The sequence below is a fragment of the Ictalurus punctatus genome, chromosome 12 (assembly GCF_001660625.3).
Source record: "Ictalurus punctatus breed USDA103 chromosome 12, Coco_2.0, whole genome shotgun sequence".
NCBI classification, from domain to species: Eukaryota; Metazoa; Chordata; class Actinopteri; order Siluriformes; family Ictaluridae; genus Ictalurus; species Ictalurus punctatus.
This window is the reverse complement of record NC_030427.2, coordinates 7665244-7687594: the sequence shown is the minus strand read 5'-3', so window position 1 is coordinate 7687594 and position 22351 is coordinate 7665244. Positions and strand designations below refer to the sequence as shown.

At 39.8% G+C, this 22351-nt stretch overlaps 1 protein-coding gene and 1 long non-coding RNA gene across 5 annotated transcripts; one reads left to right on the top strand and one right to left on the bottom strand.

The window, feature by feature from the left end:
* Window positions 1–320: 320 nt before the first annotated feature.
* On the bottom strand, window positions 321–16169 carry st6gal2b (ST6 beta-galactosamide alpha-2,6-sialyltranferase 2b). 4 transcript variants are annotated; one of them, XM_017482512.3, is made up of 7 exons: window positions 15951–16168; window positions 13687–13804; window positions 8128–8766; window positions 4899–4996; window positions 4653–4754; window positions 4165–4339; window positions 321–2369 (listed from the first exon to the last, which is right to left on the bottom strand). In XM_017482512.3, exons 3-7 carry the CDS (start codon window positions 8726–8728, stop codon window positions 2113–2115), a joined length of 1233 nt encoding a protein of 410 aa, XP_017338001.1. In that variant the 5' UTR covers window positions 8729–8766; window positions 13687–13804; window positions 15951–16168; the 3' UTR covers window positions 321–2112. The 4 variants fall into 4 exon arrangements, with proteins under 4 accessions (XP_017338001.1, XP_017338004.1, XP_053540266.1 ...); XM_017482515.3 differs by lacking the exon at window positions 13687–13804 and having other exon boundaries at window positions 15951–16169; XM_053684291.1 differs by lacking the exon at window positions 15951–16168 and having other exon boundaries at window positions 13687–13811.
* On the top strand, window positions 12133–14882 carry LOC128634105 (uncharacterized). The gene is made up of 2 exons (XR_008397309.1): window positions 12133–12665; window positions 13252–14882. It is a non-coding gene; the product is annotated as an uncharacterized LOC128634105 (long non-coding RNA).
* Window positions 16170–22351: the final 6182 nt, after the last annotated feature.

Here is a 22351-nt window from a genome sequence, read left to right as displayed (position 1 = left end):
GTGCTTTGTGTTTAAAAAAAAAAAAAAAAAAAGAGGTGAAAAGATAATCTGACGTTTTTAACACAATTTGAACACATTGTTAAAGGGTAAAAAAAGGTTTTATAAAACACAACATGGGGAGCTAATTGCTATCAATTAACATAAAGCAGAAAAAGAGACACACATACACATAAACTTTAGATTTAGCACAAATGTTTGTGAACACCCTGTTTTAACCAACATTTGTTGAACTTCAAGACATGCGTTCTAAAACACAACTTAAATAGTCTGAAATTAAAGAATATATCAGCGGGTGAGCAATAAATAAGTTCTGACATGCGTTTTAATGTAATTACATTATTTCTTTATTTAAATGGCAATAGTGGTTCAAATATAATGAGTCATAAAAACATACAATCCTGAGTACGTTACCTTGAAATAAGGATACACTTTTGAACTTACAGTACCATAAATAAATGTGCGTTCTCAATATAAATAAAGTGATGAGTCACATATAGTGGTTCACTCCTAACGATGATAAAGATGTGTCACCCTTTTCCCTAAAAAAAATTTGGTCCCTTTTTATCCTACACCTATTCTGTAATTGAGGAAACTTCATGTATAAATAAGTGTAAGTATGTTGCCCAACAATCTCATGTCATAGATGGACCATGTCTCAGTGCTTTGTCTAATTTTGTTTATGTAAATGTTCTTCAGATCTGTTTGGCATGTTGTGTTTTGTGTTATTAGAAAGGAAGTAGTAGCGGACATTTTCTGATTCCAGTTCCCCACTATAATTATCTGACATTGTTAGCTGAGCTTCCAATCTCCAGTCATGGAAAAGTACTGAGAGATTACACGCAAATTAAAGTATAGAGAACGTGTCACAAATCTAAAGTGGATGTATCCAGCCAAAATGTCTTGCCAAACCTGGTATTAGCACAGAAAACAAGCTAACATAATGTTTGCAAATTAGCCAAATTCCCCTCAGCATGCTTTTTCAAATTAGATTCAGTTCATGCCTTCTAGGGAGGCAAAGGAGACGTCTAATATTTACGAATGTTTGTTTATAACAGAATATTGTAATATTTTACTGAGGTAGGGCCAGGAGTGCTCATACTCAAGTTCCATACTGAAGTCTGGCAGTTTATCCATATTCAGATGCACGGATAGTTATAGCCATGGGTGTAACCACGCATTCTTTGGGGGGGTCGTGTGTCCCCCAATGTTGAGGAAATACCAATCTGTCCCCCCAATATACAGTACAAAATATTTTCTATATGTGCCCATTTAATAAACCCTGCCAACGGATCTGTCTTTTCTTCATCTATTCTATTTATTTATGTTTATTCCTTTTTAATATATTTCCGTTTGGTAAGGAAAATAGGTGTGTGCCCCCCTCCAATTGTACACTTGGTTGCGTCCATACTCACTGCAAGTTGGTTGATCTATTTGAGCAGCTCAGTCTGTAAGAAATGGAGACAACAGCCAAGCGTAGAAAAGTTTTAGCAGAACATACGAGCTTTTTTCCAGACAGTCAGTAACTAGATTCATAAATAGTAGGTGACCTTAGCTTAGTATAGAAGGCATCATACCATGGCTTGGTTTGTTCTTAAGAACGTCAATTAACTGGTGATATTTGCACACCCACGAAGTAGGCTAGGCTAACGTCAGGTCCAGTTTTTGACCATTAACGTTACATTCACTTGCACATCCTCCCGCCGAGTTCGTTGGACCCCCCCACCCCACCCCACCCCCCAAATGATTGGATGCTAAACTGATATGATTGGACACTAAACATAAATGATTGGATTCTAAACTGAAATAAATGATTGGATGCTAAACCGAGCGCACTCGACTGATACAGAGCGTACAGTCTTTGCCTGGATGAGAAGAAGAAACCTTCGTGATTTGTAATACGCACTTTGAAGATCTAAATTTAAAAAAAAAATTTCTTGGAAATGTAATTAAGAGTACAAGTATTCAATTTAAAATAATACTCAAGTACTTTCCACCCGGTTTCTCTATATTACTAATATACTGTTATGGCTTCTGATTCATTTCATATTTCAATTCGGTAATTTCTGTTTGGGTGGTCTTTAAATGAGATCTGAGTTTATGCTGACGTCTTGATTACACTTGTTGTCCGGAGCAGGTGATCTGACTGAACCCCGGAAGAGTGACCTTGCCCTTTGTCATAAGTTCGTCCAAAGAGACCTTGGTCATTCTTCTGATGAAGAGCTTCTCATAAAACAGCGGGTGATACGCTCCCAGTGTGCACGCTAAGTCATGGTATTTCTCGTAGTAGTGGCACAGAGTCGTGTGTCTTTTGGACGGGATGAACTCATAGATATCAAGATTCTCGCAAATGCTCATCATCAGAACGATGCCTGAAACGAAACAAATGTAAAAAGTTGGAATTATTTTGTCGCCAACATGTCAAGGAACAATTCCAGAGCTGTTTGGAGCATCATATTTTCAGGTACAAATCCAAAGAAAGAGGAATTGTCATTTTGTTTATCGTGACTGCCATCTGCTTGCAGATTTATACACTCATGCGCATGTGCTTAGTCAAGATAACAGATGGAAGTGGAATATTCCACTTATTTTAAATAGCTTTAGACAAGTTGAGCTTTTTGTTCAGTTGCTGATCGTAGACAGCTCCCAAAAATGAAATGGTGGCGATTAGCATCGTACGGAAGCCCTAAGCGGCCACGCATTATTACTTTTTATTACTTTTTTGTTTTCTCGTGATCGCGACATAAAAGTTGTTTTCTCACGATGTAATTTTATTGTGAGAAAATCTCGCACTTTGTGAACCGGACCGGTGTTACATGCACGTTGGCATCTTCGCTAACATGAATGTAATAATTGCCCGCTGTAGAGATGGACTTTATCTCCGCATTAAGAGAGAGTTGCGCGTGTCCCACTTTTCAATTGTTGGACACTAACGTGGACGTCGTCAATCCTGCAACAGCTCTTTCAGTCTTTATTTAAAAAAACAATACAATACAATTGGAAAATATTATAAATTGATAAATCTACAAGTTGAGTTGCAAGAGCGTGAGTATAAACACAACGAGGCTGTAATAGAAGAGTTTCTCCTGTTCGGCGTGAGGACGTTTAATGTCCGCGCCAACCTCTGTAGTCCCATTGAGCCACTTGTTAGCGACTGTCTGTTTTCAAGACATGTAAAAGCTTTTAAAAAAATCCTGAGTGGAGTATTATATGGCATAGTATAGAACGTGAACATATATTGAGCTTGTGTTAACCACAGACCTTACTTCAGGCATTTAACCAAAAACACACTAAAAAACCGAATTGACTTCAGGATGATTGCTGTCCAGTGCACAAGAAAGTTAAGTTGAGATCATGAAAAAACGACTTTTGTTATGTCGTCATCACGAGAAAATGAAGTCGTGATCACGAGAAAACAACAGGAAAAAAAAAAGTAATAACGCATGGCCGCTTAGGGCTTCCGTAATACCATGAAGAAATTAGGGGTGTAACAATTGGACGATTTGCATTGATTCATCGATTTAAAAGGCAACGGTTGAAGTAAATCAGGGAAAATTCATAAATGGCTTATTGTTGAATCAGATTGGGGACAAATCCACCAATAAACTATAATTCATCTTTTTAAACTGATACGTGAATAGGCTAGCGAGCCGATTTCCTTGTAACTCCAATACATAAAATAATCCTTCTCTATATCACCATCATTCATGAATGGCCTACCCTAGATTCTGGGGTCACATATCGATCAGAGGCTAGTAAATCAAATTGTATCTTAGCACATTCCGTGTTACCGTCAAATATCACATTGTTGCCTTAGGAATCTTTTTTTTTTTTTTTTCATATTGTACAACAGCAGATTCAGTGTTACTGTCAAATTGAAGCGCTGCCTTAAGAACTAAAATCATGTCAGGCACGGAAGCCTGAGGTTTATACCTCTAGAAGTAAGCTGCCTTTACACATTACACAATTGTAACATCAATGTTGATAAAGCAGTGGTATACCATTATTTCAGACTCATCAACATTGCTATCGGCTTATTCTGATGAGGTCATCAAGAAGTTCATTGAGGTGCTCAACAGTACAGAGTTCCGAAATGGCTTTAAAAGGCTTTGTATCACCTATGCAAACAGAGGTTTTTTAAAAAAAAATTCTGGATTTGAGTCTAACCTATAAACCCTGACGAGGGTGGATTTGGATGGACGTTCTCTTCTGTATTGCTCTGAAGAATGTCCCACAGGTTCCAAAGGAAGTCTGGATGCAGGATGTAGAAGGGCTGTGATGGAGATCTCTTCCTGCGTTCAACATATGCCGTGAACAGGTCATAATCTGGGTTCTTGTACCACTATGAAAGACATGGGAAGTCATGAAAGCGCCGGAATCTTAAGCTAATATTTCTATAAAACTCTTCATTCAGTGGAAGAGGAAGTCGGGGGTGGGGTATGGTGGGAGAACCAGCTGTCTCTGTCTGTTCCGATTTCCTCACTTCTCATGAGCATATTGTGAAATTCACCTTTTTTAAATGCGCAAATACATTTCAATACACGATCACTGTTAACTGTTTACAGCTAGTGATTTTGAGTACACTAATGAACTACAAGTGAAGGTACATGACAAAAAAGCTATTGAATTTTTGGTTACTTTTGGTTATTACTCACCGCTTCGAGGTTGCCAGAATATGGACCAGGGTCCCATGCCACAAGTGTAACATTCTTATAAAGGTGACTGTCAGCAAACCTATGCTGTGGATCAGCCATAATCTGTTCACAGATGGAGATAGTATGTTTTTTTAAATTATTATTATTATTATTATTATTTAATTAACATTCCATATCTGTCCTCTCTGATAGAGAGCAAGTACATGAGTATGTGAGAGAGACAGATGGGAGTGGACAGAGGTCTACCTGTGAGTTGATGATGCGGATGGTGGTCTTGCTGCCCACATCATTCTCATAGCCCTCCGTTGGAGCAGCATTGAACCGAAGCACTGCATCATGAGAATCTATTGACACAGTAACAATATTCATTCATCTTTAGTAACCTAGTTATTATGGACAGGGATGTGGAGCCTATCATGGGAACACTAGGGAATGCAACATGGATGAACTGCATTCCACACCTTTACTGTCACTAATCCACCTACTGGCACAGAGGTTGGAGGAAACCAGGAAAACTGGAGTAAACTGGTGCCTCCATAATAAAAAATATGATCAAATCAAATTCATATACAGTGGATATTAAAAAATGTCTACACACCCCTGTTAAAATCGCAGATTTTTGTTACAATGGACAGGTTATTGTACACCCCAACCCCCTTTTTCCTCTAAAATGTTTCTATTTGTTTGCCACTCTATAATAGCCCCAGTCATATTCTTGTTCCTTGTTGCTGTTGCTTTTGATACATACTGAAGATAATATGTAGCTTCAGCTGTTCGGTATCTGGCAACCACAAGCTCTCACAAAATGCGACATCATTATTATTTACAAATGACAGTATGCATCAGTATGACTGTGCCCTTCCCAGAATTTTTGACTCCTTAAACTTGGTAGTTGCCAAAATTTTAGCAAACAATATCCATCCATCCATTTTCTATATCGCTTATCCTACACAGGGAAGCCTGAAGCCTATACTAGGGATACAAAGTGGGGGACACCCTGGACGGGGTGCCAACCCATTACAAGGTACAATCTCACACCCAGTCACACACTACAGACAATTTGGAAATGCCAATCAGCCTACAACCTATGTCTTTGGACTGGGGGAGGAACCCCCTGGAGGAAACCCCTGAAGCACAGGGAGGTGAACAATATATAATATATAATTGACTGACACTTATATAGTTTTGTTAGACAAAGATACTAGTCAAATTCATACACAGTATCAAGGGTCAGGTTTATATTCTACACAACCATAGACGATGGGGCGATGGCAGCTCAGTGAACTTTGGGTTACACCAAGCTGCTCAATTCCTTCTGTGACTAATAGATGGCAGCAAATGCTGCATCACCTCATTCCAGGCGTGAAGCATGCAAGAAGAGCGTCTGAATACAGAAAACATAACCAGAGTTCTTGAAATTGTAAATTTACAGTAGATCAAAATGATCATCTGATGATGATAGTATTAGATCGAATCCATGGTGCTGCTATAGGTCGATATAACTAATAAACTGGCAATTCAATGTAACTTAAAGTTCCCACAAAATGGACCTACCACATGTAGATAACTTTACGGTCAGGCTGTGTAAAAGAAAAGAGTAAATTAGCAAGTGTCCTATTTAAGCAAGCAAACACTACTAAAGAACTTCCAGTATTGTGTGGGATGGAAATTAGTCTCACAATTATTCACAAACGCGTTCACATTTATCCATGAACTTGATAAATGTTAAATCTAGTATTATCATTCTAATCGAAGTGTCTGAAGTTCTTTGGGAGGATGCCAGAAACGTCCAGTAGCACTTGTTCTGGAAAGCTGGAAAGCTGAGACTGCCATCTAGTGGTAGCTGCTTTTCTTATGCACAGCTGTGTGTGGATCGGGAGATAGTAATGTGTGGATTGTGCAAGGCAAGATCCTGATAAACCGAACAGGGTCGACTCAGAAAAGACATCACTGAATGCACACGTGTTACCTGATCCACAAATACACCTCTTACTTGTTGCATGCACAAATTATGATACATTAATACAAAATAGAACATTTGTATTCACAAATATGTCTCTATTTGTACAAATCGCTGCACATTCATTTAATTCTGAACATCGCAGACGTTTTCATTAATTTTACTGTATACACCTTTTCCTGTATACACCGATCAGCCATAACATTAAAACCACCTGCCTAATATTGTGTTGGTCCTGGTGCTACCGAAACAGCTTGCACCCGTCGAGGCATGCTAGGTGTGCTGTGGTATCTAGAACCAAGACATTAGCATCAGATCCTTTAAGTCCTTTCAGTTGCGAGGTAGGTCCTAAGGTTAACCTGGGCGCACACATTGAACTCTTTGGCTTGTTCCTCAAACCATTAACGAACAATTGTTGCATGTGGCAGAATGCATTATCTACATCATGTAAAAGAAAATGTGATTCATTAGACCAGGCCACCTTCTTTCATTGCTTCATTGTCCAGTTCTGATGCTCACGTGCCCATTGTAGGTGCTTTCGGCGGTGGACGAGGGGTCAGCATGGGCACTACGCAGCAAGCACTGCGATGCACTGTGTGTTCTGACAGCTTTCTATCATAACCAGCATTAACTTTTTCAGCAATTTGTGCTACAATAGCTCCTCTGTGGTCTAGCCTTCGCTCCCTTCGCTCCCCGATGTGCATCGTTGAGCCTTGGGCACCCATGACCTTGTTGCTGTTTCGCCGTTTATCCTTCCTGGGACCACTTTGGTAGGTACCACTGCATACAAGGAACACCCAAAGACCTGGACCTGCCGTTTTGGAGATGCTCTGACCCGGTCGTCTAGCCATCACGATTCGGCCCTTGTCAAAGTCGCTCAGATCCTTACGCTTTCCCATTTTCCCTGCTTGCAACACATGACTTTCAAGGACTGAATGTTCACTTGCTGCCTAATATATCCCACCCCTTGACAGGTGCCACTGTAACCAGATAATCAATGTCATTCACTTCACCTGTCAGTGGATTTAATGCTATGGCTGATCTGTGTATATTGGTGGTGATGATACCGAACAACGAATAGAGGACCACTCTGTTAAGTATATCAGATGTTGGTCAATAAGAAACAATGATATACGTAGTCATTTTCATAATATATTATTAATATATTAATGTAAATTAAATCTGTGGAAGAATGATACATGTGGGCATTTAAATGAAATACATCACAAAATTTTGAGAACATGAAGCGGATTAATACATTTTTAAATTTCATATGAGGTTTGTTTGAGTTTTAAATGATGTATAAAGCGCGTGAAATACAATCGCATACATATTAGTATTAGTTATTCGTAACGGAAATAAAATGATTATTTTGGCTGTCTGGTATGTTTTTAGTTGACATTCAACTATACAGGAAACAAATCTCAAGCAATAGGACTTCATTTGAACGAAAATGTCAAGTGGTTATCTATGCAATCAGTCAAACTTGTTTAAGATCTAAACACAGCCACTCACCAATCTCCCTACCCAGGGATGAGTTGAGAATGGCACCAGCTGAGGAAACTACAGCACATGTTCTGTAGCGACCACTAATTGCCTGCTCCAGAGGTTGCTGAGGCACCAGCTTCCGCCATCCCAGGCTCGCAAAGGGCTCCTCAGACCCTGTCAGTGTCTTGAGTAGTTTCTGTTGCTTCAGCTGGCACAGGAGCTTCTTTTTGTCCTTCTGCTTTGTCCAATGTCCTGTGTAGGTCACCCTGTATAGGTTGATAGCAATATAGTCCTTCTTGGCTTTCTGAAGATATGAACTCAGCATGTCAGAAGATGCCAAGCCCACCCATAGTCCTCTAATCACTTTATCTGCCCAGGACTCCTCTAATTGCAAATTCTGCTGCATTACTGTAGGTAAGATAGCCTCTTTCAGTTGTTCAGTGCCGGCACTGTTTTCCACATGGGGGGCATCGATGAGCCTCATGCTGCCTCGGGTGAAAGGTGAGAGTACAAAAGTGCAGAAGACGAGCAAGTTGGAGTCTGTGTTCTGGCAGAACAAAATGAACGAGAGCAGTACCCAGGTTACTACCCCCACTATAAACAGCTTCCGATGTTTCTTCTTCTTCATCCTCTACCGCAAAGCTAGACTTGTCTCAGAGCTCAATCCTGTGATGGGGAAAAAGAGAGTATGTGTTGGCATATGACCGTAGACTAGGTGTGAAAACAGAGGTACAAGATCTCCTTTAGTAGGATTTGCCTCTTTTAAAGTTTTGGATGAATGACATCCAAACTGTTTATGGAACCCCCCCGTTTTGTAATGTTTGTATTTCCGGATGTGCACCCCAAATCTACGCAGAAATTAAAAACAAAACATACAACCCCTTTTCTACGTCTGAAGTCCCACATCTAGCCTATCTACAGTAACACCCTATCCACATTGCCTATCCGGTGTTTCACTGACATTGGACTGCTTGCTAGTGGCGTCACAATATATAGTGCAGGGAAATGAGTAATCCGACACGTTTGTTTTGGTTATTTAATACGCTTCCAGTGTTTCCATATGCACTTCACATTTACACACTAATGTCTTTCAACTTTGTACTTATCAATGTGAACAAAAAAGTATGTATTCATAAGCATAAATCATAAAGAATATATATACGCTTAAGAAAACTAAACGCACACCACAGATTAACAACATTAGTACTTTGTTAAATTCCCACTGTCTCTATTTGTTGGTGGCTCCGAACCTTGGGAGTAATTTCCGATACATTTGATTCTTTTGTTCGGAGCACTGTTAAAGCATCCTTTTCTCACCTCAGAAATATACCAAGACTGCGCCCTATGCTAAACTCTCTCTGTAGCTGAAAAGCCGATTAACTCATTTGTAGTCACTCGTATAGATTACCGTAACGACGCTTTAGCCGGAGTGTCTAAATCCACAATCAATAAACTGCAATATGTACAAAACTCTGCTGCCAGGATCCTGACTGGAACCAGGAAATACAATCGACATTAGCAGTCCTTGCACTGGCTCCTGGTCAGGTCAGGTTCTGTGTCGATTTAAAAATTATGCTGCTGACATACAAGGCATTACATGGCTTGGCTCCTTATTATTTATCTGGTTTATTCATTCCGTACACCCCAAATCGCAGACTGCGCTCCACACAGTGTGATCTGTTAACTGTTCCACAAACACACTTAAAATCTATGGGTGACGGGACTTTTTCTGTTTACGCTCCTTCCATTTGGAACGCTCTTCCTCCTGAACTCAGGGAAGCTCAGACCTTTGAGATTTGTAAAGCTCAACTTTTTAAACTTGCATTTGACTGCAGATGTCTACTTTTATTATTATTATTATTATTATTAACTTTTATTAAAAAAAAATTCTGTGTACTGCTTATTTTGTGTAGAGCGCTTTGAGAAGCTGCTTCTAAAGGCGCTCTATAAAATAAAGTTTATTATTATTTGTTGCAAAGCTGTTGTTGGCAGTTACAGCTTCGAGATGTCTACAGTAAGAAGTAATCAGGTTTTTTTTTTTTTTTGCAGCATTGTGGTTCAGTTTTGGATCATGGTATTAAATTCACCAAGATCCCACTGATAGGCTCTCAGTTTCAAAATACTCCATACATTTTCAGTGGGATTCAAGTTTTGAATCTTGGCTGTTTTGGGGTAGTTGTCTTGTTGAAACATCCATGTTCTCCCCAGATTCCGTTTCTTGGCTAATGAGATTAATATGTCCAGGGTCACTGCTTGCAGAAACCAGCCCCATATCATGATGCTCCCACCTCGGCGTGGGTATGGTGTTCACTGTGGGTATGCACAGCCCTTCTTTCTCCCAACATGACAAACTGAGTTACTGACAAATAACCAAATCTGACCAAATTATATTATTCCAAAAGAGCTCTGATTTGTCTAAATGCTTTTAGACACAGATCTTTGTGCTTTTTTTTTTTGTTTGTTTTTAGCACACCCGCAGTGAAGGTCAGTAAAGACACTCCCTTTGGCTGATATAACAGCTTGCAGATATGCTTTTTTATAGCCAGGTATAAGTAGTTCTATTCTTGCTTTAATGACTTTTCACCCACTCTTCTTTGCAGAACACTTCTAGCTCTGAGATATTTTTGTGTCGTCTTGCATGCACAGCATGCTTAAGATGTACCTACAATGTACCTTCAGTGATGTTCAAGTTAGGGGACCGTGAGGGAAATTCCAAACGCTTGAGCTTGCATTTCTTTAAGTAGTTCATGGTGGATTTCGAGGTATGTTTTGGATCATTGTCCTGCTGTCTCTTGACTGACTGCATCACATTTGCTTCCAGAATTTGCTGATATTTACTGGAATCTATTCTTCCATCTACCTGTGCAATGATTCCTGTGCCACTGGCTGTCACACAATCACAAAGCAAATATACTCCCATGCTTAACAGTTGACAAAAAAAAAAGTGCTGTTGTAGCTTGGTAACATTATTCACACACACACACACACACACACACACACACACACACACACACACACACACACAAAAGTTCTCGCTCGCTACTTTAAGAGGATGCATTGAGTGATGTTGCTCAGCAACAGGTGTAAACTTTTCTGTAGTGAAGAGTGTACCGTCTCTGAAACATTATTGTGTCATTTCCCGTGCCACTTACACACTGTAATCAATTCAATTCAATTCAATTTTATTTGTATAGCGCTTTTTACAATAGACATTGTCTCAAAGCAGCTTTACAGAAATATCAAATCAGAGGATATAAGAACATGAAATGTATTTTAGTTTCTGTTAACAGTGCCATAGTGGACATCAGACTCATTGGAAAGTTGAAGAACAGAACTGTAGTTCATTGAAGAATACATGGTGTCATAGGGCAAGTCGTGTTTAACTGTAATCACAACATTACGGCTGTGTGCTGTTCATATCTTTAATGATACGCGACAGAGTAGAGCAGCTACTGGATTTAATTCAAAACGTGTGCAATATTAGACACTAATTGTATTGTACAGCCAGCTCCATCAAACCCCTTCAGATGATTCAGAATGCTGCAGCACGCCTCGTCTTCAACCAGCCCAAGAGAACCCATATCACACCCCTCTTCATCTCCCTCCACTGGCTTCCTTTAGCCGCCCGCATCAAATTCAACGCCTTGATGCTCACCTACAAGACCTTGTCTAGAACAGCTCCCTCCTACCTCAACTCTCTCCTGAAGGCCTACGTCCCCTCACGCAATCTGCGATCGATTAGCGACCGACGCTTAGTAGAGCCTACTCAGCGTGGCTCGAGGTCCCTTTCCGGAACCTTCAAACTAACCATTCCTCAGTGATGGAATGAACTTCCAACCTCAATCCGGACCGCAGAATCTCTCACCGTCTTCAAGAAACAGCTAAAGACCCACCTCTTCCGTCAACACCTAACCAACCCATACAAATATATATATATATATATATATATATATATATATATATATATATATATATATATATATATATAAATTTATTCTGGCACATACAGCTCTACTCTGCACACTTTGCTTCTTCTGGAACTCAATTAACGGATCTTGTACAGTAGCACTACTTGTATTGTTCTCTGCTTGATATGTCGCTTTGCTTGTATTTTTCTCATTTGTAAGTCGCTTTGGATAAAAGCCTCCGCTAAATGAATAAATGTAAGTGTAACTGTAAATTGTGAGACAGATCTTTAGCTGTGTTTACAGATTATCAAAGCAGAACTCAAAGCAAAGTGAAACAAACAACACAAAATAGCAGGACAGCTTTTTATATCTATCTATCTATCTATCTATCTATAGTATAATCTTTCTCTGAGTTTAAAAACAGCCAGTGACAGTTTTGCCAAGTTTTTGATGATTCATTTTGCTAAACTATTTAGTAAGGCACTATGAGGTGTTTTACCTGTGTCTTTTTTTTCTATTAAAGTTTATTTACCTCTGGTGGTGTAAAGGTCAGTAATGACTAAAGTAACATAACCCTTGTGTTTGAGGTAATCTGCTAGCGTGCTGCTAAACCTCAGCAAAGCACCGACCCCGCTTTCCATGAAGACATACCGAAAGGTAAAGCAGGTTAGGGTTTAGAAAAGGAATATTACAAATACTCATTTAAACTGAACAGAATAATCCTGCAGTCGTCGCTGTATTTATGAAAAGTCACACTCACCTGTTACTCCTCCGTCGCATATGTATTTAATGGCGTCGTGTTTTGAGATTTATGGCATGTGTGTGTGTGTATATATATATATATATATATTTTTTTTAAAACAGGTGTACAGTAGTTGTCGCTCTCCCTTTCGCCATTGTAAGGGTTTGCTTTTATTCCTTCCAGTTTCACTTGTGAGTTTCGACCTTATATTAGTGTGCGGTTGGGGAGGAAGGGGGGAGGGGGGTAAGGGGATCTTAAACCGACAGACTGAGCATCAGAGTGACGCATTGCTCCACCCAGGTAATTTCAAGGTGTATTATTACACCGATAGCACGTCTTCCAGATGATGACCAGTCAAACCACTTGTTCTTTGGTAAAAAGCCACTACAGTAGATGCCTCTGTGTGTTTAATTATGAGCACAATTACCTCGCCCAGTGGTGGTAGTCACACAGACTCTCCTAAAATGAAGTCCATATTCTATACCGCTTTATCCTTTTCAGAGTCATGGGGGAACCTGGAGCCTATCCCAGGGAGCATTGGGCACAAGGCGGGGTACACCCTGGACAGGGTGCCAATCCATCGCTGGGCACAATCACATACACATTCATACACTACGGCCACGCCAATCAGCCTACCGTGCATGTCTTTGGACTGGGGGAGGAAACCGGAGTACCCGGAGGAAACCCCCGCAGCACGGGGAGAACATGCAAACTCCACACACACAGGGCCACGGTGAGAATCGAACCCCCGACCCTGGAGGCATGAGTGCGCCCCCTAAAAGGAAGTTTTGTTGTTAAATGTGTCTTTAAGTGGGTCAGTCACTCGCTGTTGTTCAGACATGCCATCATTTTCCAATAAAATATTTGTCAGACGTTAGTTTTCATTCTGAATTGTAAAAGATTCTCTAAGATGTGTCGTGAGTGTTGTTTTCTGACCTAGTTGTGAGAAGGTGAGCGACAGTCATGCAGTCCAACTCCATGTAGTGCAATCATTGCCTTAGGAAGTTCTTGATCAACTAAAACAAGTGTGGTAGATTTTGGTTGGAGAAGAAACCTGCAGGAAGGAAGGAAGGATTGGTGACCACTGATGTAATGTATTGACCAACAAGTGTTTTATCCTTAATGATTTGTGTATTCAATATAAAAAATACAATGTGCCATTGCAGCTTCAAATCTTGCTGTCTTGTTATATCTACAGTGTCTGTGGGTGTTCCCATTCTACAATTACATTTTATTTAGATTATTGTTTTTGATTGATTATTGTGCCTTTACAGTTCCTACGAAGAGTTAATATTTAAGGAGGTGTTCAAGTACTACAGCCTTCCTGAGGCGTTATGAGATAGTGGAATTTATCTTTATCTTTTCATCTTTAATATCAATGAGTTATCAGGTTATTATCCACAATCCCACAGCCAAACAAATTCCCCCAAATGTTTTAGAGCAATTAGAGCCTACTGTACAAACAACTGGCATAATTGGAGTCGCTATCTTTCATGGGCAGTGTATGCACTGTACCCTCTGATTCCTTGATAAATAGTCTGCACTTATATTGCAGTTCTTCAAAGTGCTTTACACTGATTCTTATTAACCCATTCACACACACTCACACATCAATACAAGGCAATAGCCTGCCATCGGGAGCAATTTGGGGTTCAGTGTGGCATGTGGGGCCAGGAGACAGGGATCAAACCGCCAACCCTATGATTAGTGTACAACCCGCTCTACCACCTGAGCCACAGCCGCCCCACATCCCTTCTAGTGATTGCTTGATGTGTTTATCAGCCACCCATCCTGGAGGATTCCACTACATCCAGAACCGATGGTCTGGCTTTCTACTGAATTTTAAAACTGTTCCTCATTGGTCTTTTCCATTTCCTGCCTGGAACATGTACAGTATAAAGTACACGAATCATATACTTAACACAAAGCCTTATTAGATAACCATCTTAGATTACCCACTGATCAAGTTTGCTCTAATTTTCCGTGTTCCTGCCATTGTCTGTGTTTACTGATCATGATTTGGGATCTGACAGTGTTTTTTGCTGAGCCTATTTTGTGTATGACCTAGATATGTTCATGGTTTTTGGATTTTGGATATTTGTGACATTAAACCTCTTGTATTTGGATCCTAACCACCCTTCTGAGTGTCCTTCGTTACAGTTATACTTCCATTCTTCCATACGCTGCTTCAAATCAGGTTAGACAGTTTAAAGTTATTGAGTTAAAAGTTTTTGGTTTACAGTTATCTCTCACTTTCTCTGTGTGTGTGTGGTTGTCCTGTTTTTTTTTTCTTTTCTCTCTCTCTTGTATATGTAACATGGTTAAAAAAAATGACCTTATTTGATATTTGTGAATTCCTCACAAAATTATAAATTTTTGTTGGTATATTTATGTTTCATATTTGAATTGTACATTAATTACACTTTATAACAAGACTACATCAGCCTACTGCAAAATGAACAACTGTCATTTATTTACTTACTTCGAATTGTTATTTATTTTTACATGCACCCTTTTTTGTCATCTCGCACTTTTCCATGCCTCAGCAAAGTTCTGTCTGCTTTGCTGGAGAATTTTTTGTGTGTCTCAAACACATTTTGTGAAACTGTGTGTATGTGCACAATAAAAGTTAAAAACATACCAGTAGAGAAACAGTCACACTGCTATTGTGGCTGTCACACCTCTAGTCAGGTAATGTTACTGCTTCTAGCAATCTTATTTGCCATAACAAATAGTTTGCATTTTACAAACTGCAACTGCCACTCACATTTATATGCTGTTGCATAAGCACAAGCATTTATATCATAGTTATGTCCGATATAGAGAAATCTGGTAGTGTAGCATACCATTATGACGACCTTGGTGTCATAGCGATAGTTACAGCCTTACAGGCTACGCAAAATTCGAAAATAAATTAAAACATTCTGGTAAAATAGAACTATGTTTTCCTAATGTAGAGATGTTGAGGTATTATTGGCAATATAGCTTACATTTTGATCCAATTTTTCACATTTTCGGTCTGTTTTTCAGAATTAACAGTAACATCTGGCAGGTTTGACCAGGTCACATGATCTGTACTCTAACTTGCTCTGAAAGGCCATAAACTACATCATGAATCTATTCTATTATTTATGAGCCTATCTATTTCACAGAATTAGACGGGTGAGAAAATAAAAAGAAAGGGAGCAATTGCCACTTACTGTCACGAATAAAACCAGTGTGAATTTCCTTTGGAGAATCGGACTCCTGGTAGGGAAAAACACACTTGCCTTCCAGTGACCTGAACCATATTCAGTAACCGTGTCCTGCACAAACATGTAAGTAAGAGCACAGCTAAACTTGAGTTCTGGCTACCTGCCCGGACAAACATTCTTCTGTTTGCTATTGCCAGTAGGCACTGAATAATTAAGTGGGGAAAAATAGATGCAGTAAAAATATCAGGCACATGGAATGCTTAATCTCTCCTTTCTTTATGTCTCTGTTACTGTAAGCAATGTGTTTAAGGTCCAGTAGTGTGTATCACACTATAGTTGCTACAGTATACACTTCTGCACATGGCAAATAGGTGTATAATGGCAGTGTTGTTGATGTCTTTTCAGCTTTTAGTAATATTTATACATGTACATTGATTATGAATCCTCAATGGCCAATAAAGCACGATATTATACTGTTATTATATAACATGATTCAAATTAGTGAATGATGAAACGTACATGTTCCTCATGGTTTATACAGTTCCATTTACAGATGTCAAGGAAATTACAAAAGGCAAATGCTTGATCTTACTGACATGAGAGTTTTTATTTTCTGACTGAAAGACGTCACTGCTTCTTTGCAGGACAGCATTTGGCAGAGTTTCATCCATTTTGTTCTGTGTTCGTACTCTTTTTAGAGCTTCCTCAGCATTTACATTTGTTTTCGATTTGTACTGTGCCCGTATGATCCTTACTAACGCGGAGGTGTGGCACATGGTGTTGCTTTACATAAAATTTTGTATGTCAAAGCAGCTCTCCCACACCTTGTTTTAATCTCAAATTGGTACAAGTGTGAGTGCAGCCCTCCTATTTAGTTGTAGCTCAAAATGATAATCAAATATATTGATTGATCAGACAATATAAATACTCACTGACCACTTTATTAGAAACTTTATTACGTCTTTACACCTGTTTGTTCATCAGCCAATCAGCCTTTATGCCATCAGATGGGAATGTATAATATCATATCCTAAATCATGCAGATAAAGTTCACATCAAATATCAGAGTAGGGGAAAAATGGATCCTGGTGAATTTGACCATGATGTGATCGTTGGTTCCGGACAGACTGGTTTGATTAGTTCACAAATTGCTGAGCTCCTTGGATTTTCCCAGACAACCGTCTATATAATCTATTGTGCTACAGTTATGTAGGAGGAAAATGCCTCAATATTGAGAGAAGTCTGAGGAGAATAGCCAAACTCTTAGAGTATGGTACCTCAGTAACCACGCTTTACAACCATGATGAGCAGAAAAGCGTCTCAGTGCTTCACATCGGACCTCGAAGCAGATGGGCTAGAACAGCAGAAGACCACATTGGGTTCAAGTCCTTTTGGCCAAGAGAAATCTGCGGCTAACAGTGGACACGGGCTCACTGAAGCTGGACAGTTTCAGTTTCTGTTGTTGTTGTTGTTGTTGTTGTTGTTGTTGTCAATTTGCATACACACTGTCATTAAAGCAAAACTGGGACATACCATATATTAAGAAACTCTGAAGTTCATGTAAATATTTCAAAGATTATACTTTTTACTCAAGCTGTTGTCGATTTCATTTGTAATGAAAATTGTTGTGTTGCATTAGAAAATAATGCAAAATAGAAGCATTTTCACTACTGTTCTTAGACATTTGAACACCACTATATGTATGTATGTAGGTAGGTAGGTAGGAATCATCATCATCATCATCATCATCATCATCACTGGTATCTACAAAAGTGACCAGTAAATGCATTCTGAGTGAGGCACATTTGATGCATCCTTCTACCTGGATCTTCCCCCAGAGGGCAGCAGCCAAGCCCTTGGCCCTTTCTTTGGCTCTTATTCTTCTTGCCACTAGCAGCCTGGCAACAGCTGGACCTTCTCAGGTTTTATCCAGCCAGTAGACAGATGTACCAAAGTGTTCTCTTGTTCTTCCTGCTATTGTGAACCAGGTGACAGCTGGAAATAGGAAACATATTTCCTATAGGAGCTATATTACTACTCAAAGGCCATATGCTAGTGAGGGGTTGCTCTTAAAGAATTTATATGTCTATAGTAGTGTTATTAGTTATCCACCTCCCTTTGATTTGTAAAGTTTAATTGGTTTCATTGGCAAGACTGGAGTAAACCTTGTCTGTTTGTAGGCAGTCTTCATAGGCCAGACCAAAATTAAAGCATGTCGAGTAACTCAGTTACACATTCTCTGTCCAGGTGAATCTACCAGGTTCGAGGCCTAGTGGGGGTAGCCTCGATGATTTGTTTTAATAGGCACGTGTTGTGAAATGTAAGTAATTTTTTTATTATTACCCTGTATAAGCTGTAGTTGTAGTTCAGACCAGGTAAATTGGAATTAAATATGATAAGATGTGTGTTAAGATCTTGTCCGATACCAGTCACAGAACCAGAATTTGATCCTTGCCCTGGCTGAATTCCTCTCGTCTTATACCAGGAAGAAGTCATACCAACACCATCGTTCAGTGAAAACTTCTTAGTTTAATGATACAGAAAGCGTAGTATATATAATACGCACACACACACACACACACACACACACACACACACACAGTACAGTGAGGGGAAAAAAGTATTTGATCCCCTGCTGATTTTGTACGTTTGCCCACTGACAAAGAAATGATCAGTCTATAATTTTAATGGTAGATTTATTTGAACAGTGAGAGACAGAATAACAACAAGAAAATCCAGAAAAACGCATGTCAGAAATGTTATAAATTGATTTGCATTTTAATGAGGGAAATAAGTATTTGACCCCTATGCAAAACATGACTTAGTACTTGGTTTAAAAACCCTTGTTGGCAATCACAGAGGTCAGACGTTTCTTGTAGTTGGCCACCAAGTTTGCACACATCTCAGGAGGGATTTTGTCCCTCCTTTGACTCCTCTTTGCAGATCTTCTCCAAGTCATTAAGGTTTCGAGGCTGACGTTTGGCAACTCGAACCTTCAGCTCCCTCCACAGAGTTTCTATGGGATTAAGGTCTGGAGACTGGCTAGGCCACTCCAGGACCTTAATGTGCTTCTTCTTGAGCCACTCCTTTGTTGCCTTGGCCGTGTGATTTGGGTCATTGTCACGCTGGAATACCCATCCACGACCCATTTTCAATGCCCTGGCAGAGGGAAGGAGGTTCTCACCCAAGATTTGACGGTACATGGCCCCGTCCATCGTCCCTTTGATGCGGTGAAGTTGTCCTGTCCCCTTAGCAGAAAAACACCCCCAAAGCATAATGTTTCCACCTCCATGTTTGACGGTGAGGATGATGTTCTTGGGGTCATAGGCAGCATTCCTCCTCCTCCAAACACGGCGACTTGAGTTGATGCCAAAGAGCTCCATTTTGGTCTCATCTGACCACAACACTTTCACCCAGATGTCCTCTGAATCATTCAGATGTTCATTGGCAAACTTCAGACGGGCATGTATATGTGCTTTCTTGAGCAGGGGGACCTTGCGGGCGCTGCAGGATTTCAGTCCTTCACGGCGTAGTGCGTTACCAATTGTTTTCTTGGTGACTATGGTCCCAGCTGCCTTGAGATCGTTGACAAGATCCTCCCATGTAGTTCTGGGCTGATTCCTCACTGTTCTCATGATCGTTGCAACTCCACGAGGTGAGATCTTGCGTGGAGCCCCAGGCCGAGGGAGATCGACAGTTCTTTTGTGGTTCTTCCATTTGCGAATAATCGCACCAACTGTTGCTGCTTGGCAATAGCCTTGTAGCCCATTCCAGATGTGTGTAGGTCTACAATCTTGTCCCTGACATCCTTGGAGAGCTCTTTGGTCTTGGCCATGGTGGAGAGTTTGGAATCTGATTGATTGATTGCTTCTGTGGACAGGTGTCTTTTATACAGGTAATGAGCTGAGATTAGGAACACTCCCTTTAAGAGTGTGCTCCTAATCTCAGCTCGTTACCTGTATAAAAGACACCTGGGAGCCAGAAATCTTTCTGATTGACTGGTCAAATACTTATTTCCCTCATTAAAATGCAGTCAATTTATAACATTTTTGACATGCGTTTTTCTGGATATTCTTGTTGTTATTCTGTCTCTCACTGTTCAAAAAATCTACCATTAAAATTATAGAACGATCATTTCTTTGTCAGTGGGCAAACGTACAAAATCAGCAGGGGATCAAATACTTGATGCGTGCGGTGTATGGTCTGAGCACTGACAGGCTGACCCCCCACCCCTTCAACCTCTGCAGCAATGCTGGCAGCACTCATACGTCTATTTCCCAAACACAACCTCTGGATATGACGCTGAGCACGTGCACACGACTTCTTTGGTCGACCATGGCGAGGCCTGTTCTGAGTGGAACCTGTCCTGTTAAACCGCTGTATGGTCTTGGCCACCGTGCTGCAGCTCAGTGTCAGGGTCTTGGCAATCTTCTTATAGCCTAGGCCATCTTTATGTAGAGCAACAATTCTTTTTTTCAGATCCTCAGAGAGTTCTTTGCCATGAGGAGCCATGTTGAACTTCCAGTGACCAGTATGAGGGAGTGTGAGAGCGATGACACCAAATTTAACATGCTCCCCATTCACACCTGAGACCTTGTAACACTAACAAGTCACATGACACCGGGGAGGGAAAATGGATAATTTGGACATTTTCAATTAGGGGTGTACTCACTTTTGTTGCCAGCGGTTTAGACATTAATGGCTGTGTGTTGAGTTATTTTGCTTGTTAGCAAATTTACACTGTTACACAAGCTGTACACTCACTACTTTACATTGTAGCAAAGTGTCATTTCTTCAGTGTCGTCACATGAAAGGATATAATCAAATATTTACAAAAATGTGAGGGGTGTACTCACTTTTGTGAGATACTGTGCATATATACACACACAGAAATATTGATAAAGAATGATAAATGTCAACTTTAACAAAGTCACAAATAAAAACAGAACATCTGTTACGTAGTTTCGGTTGATATAACAACTAAAGATGTCTATTCTACCAGAGGCAAAGAATTTAAAGAAATTAAAGAATATTTAATTAATTTATTTTTTCCTCTGTCATGATTGACGGAGCTTATGGTTACTATACTTATTTGGGTTCCACTCATTTGGTGTATCCCATGAATCGCAGGCATGATTTGTTATCATTTTTGTCCTCATTGGTTCCACTTTTGGTCATTTTCTGCCACTGTGCCTGACTTTTTCAATCATGCCCAGATATGTTCTTTTGAACAGTGTTGAGCTTAGTGGCTTACCTTTCTGTAAGGTCTGCAATTTTGAAGAGGTGTGTTTTTCTATTTTTAATTTAATCTTTTTTTAAAAATTATTATTTATATTATTATTATTAAAAAATAATAAATTTCTCCCTTAGGACTGGGCCAGACTATGCTTCATTATTCCTTGTTCACTTGATATTTACATTGCAAGAAAGGTGCTTTATGTGTAGGGAATTGCTCAGAAAATGTTTGTATTTCAGGGGGTGTTTTTGAAAGAGCCACAACTAAGTGTGATATTGGGGAAAATGTCCCCTTTTTTCTTCTTCCTTCTCTCATGTCTTTTGTCTCCTCTTTCTCTTCCTGATACAGGATGCCATGTGGTTTCAAGCTATTTCAGAATGGTGCATCATCCTAGATGGCTAATGATACTTCAAAGATATGTAAAAGGGTGTGCTTGATTTCATGGAATACTAAACGAATGAATAAGGCTGTTAAGGTTGGTAAGGTGATGACTCAGTTGCTAAAGCTAGAGGGGCTGCTATTATTATTAGTAAGAATATATTGTTTGAGCCAGCAAACATTATCCAAGATGCGTCATAATATCGGGCATGTTACAAAACCTTCCAATAGTGCTAGTCTCTACCTATGCTTCCAACTGGGACGATGAGCAATTCTTCATTAACCTCTTAGCTAAAATTCCAATTAGCAATAACCATCACATATTTATAGGTGGGGACTGCAATCTGGCCCAAGACACGAACCTTGATAGGTCATCCTCTAAGCAAAGCAATTTATCTAATTCCGCTAAAGCAGTGCTGAACTACTCGTCTCATTTAGGAACCCCTGGAGGTTTTTTTCCTTCTTTTCTCAACCACACCAAACCTTTTCCCGGATTGACTTATTTTTGATCGACAATAAATCGCATCTGTTTACCTTAAGTGTCTATAAAGCCTGTAGTTATTTCAGATCATGCTACCACCTCGCTTGATATTAATTTACCTTCCAGTGTTACCACCCCTTCGCTATGGAAAGTTAGTTCCCATCTATTAGCGGATTTTGAGTTTAAAGACTTTTTTTTGCCACACAAATTAGTAACTATATTGAATTCGATGATACCCCCGAAGTTAATGGCGGAATTTTATAGGGAGCTCTTAAAGCCTTTGTTCGTGGTCAGATTATCTCTTTTACTTCA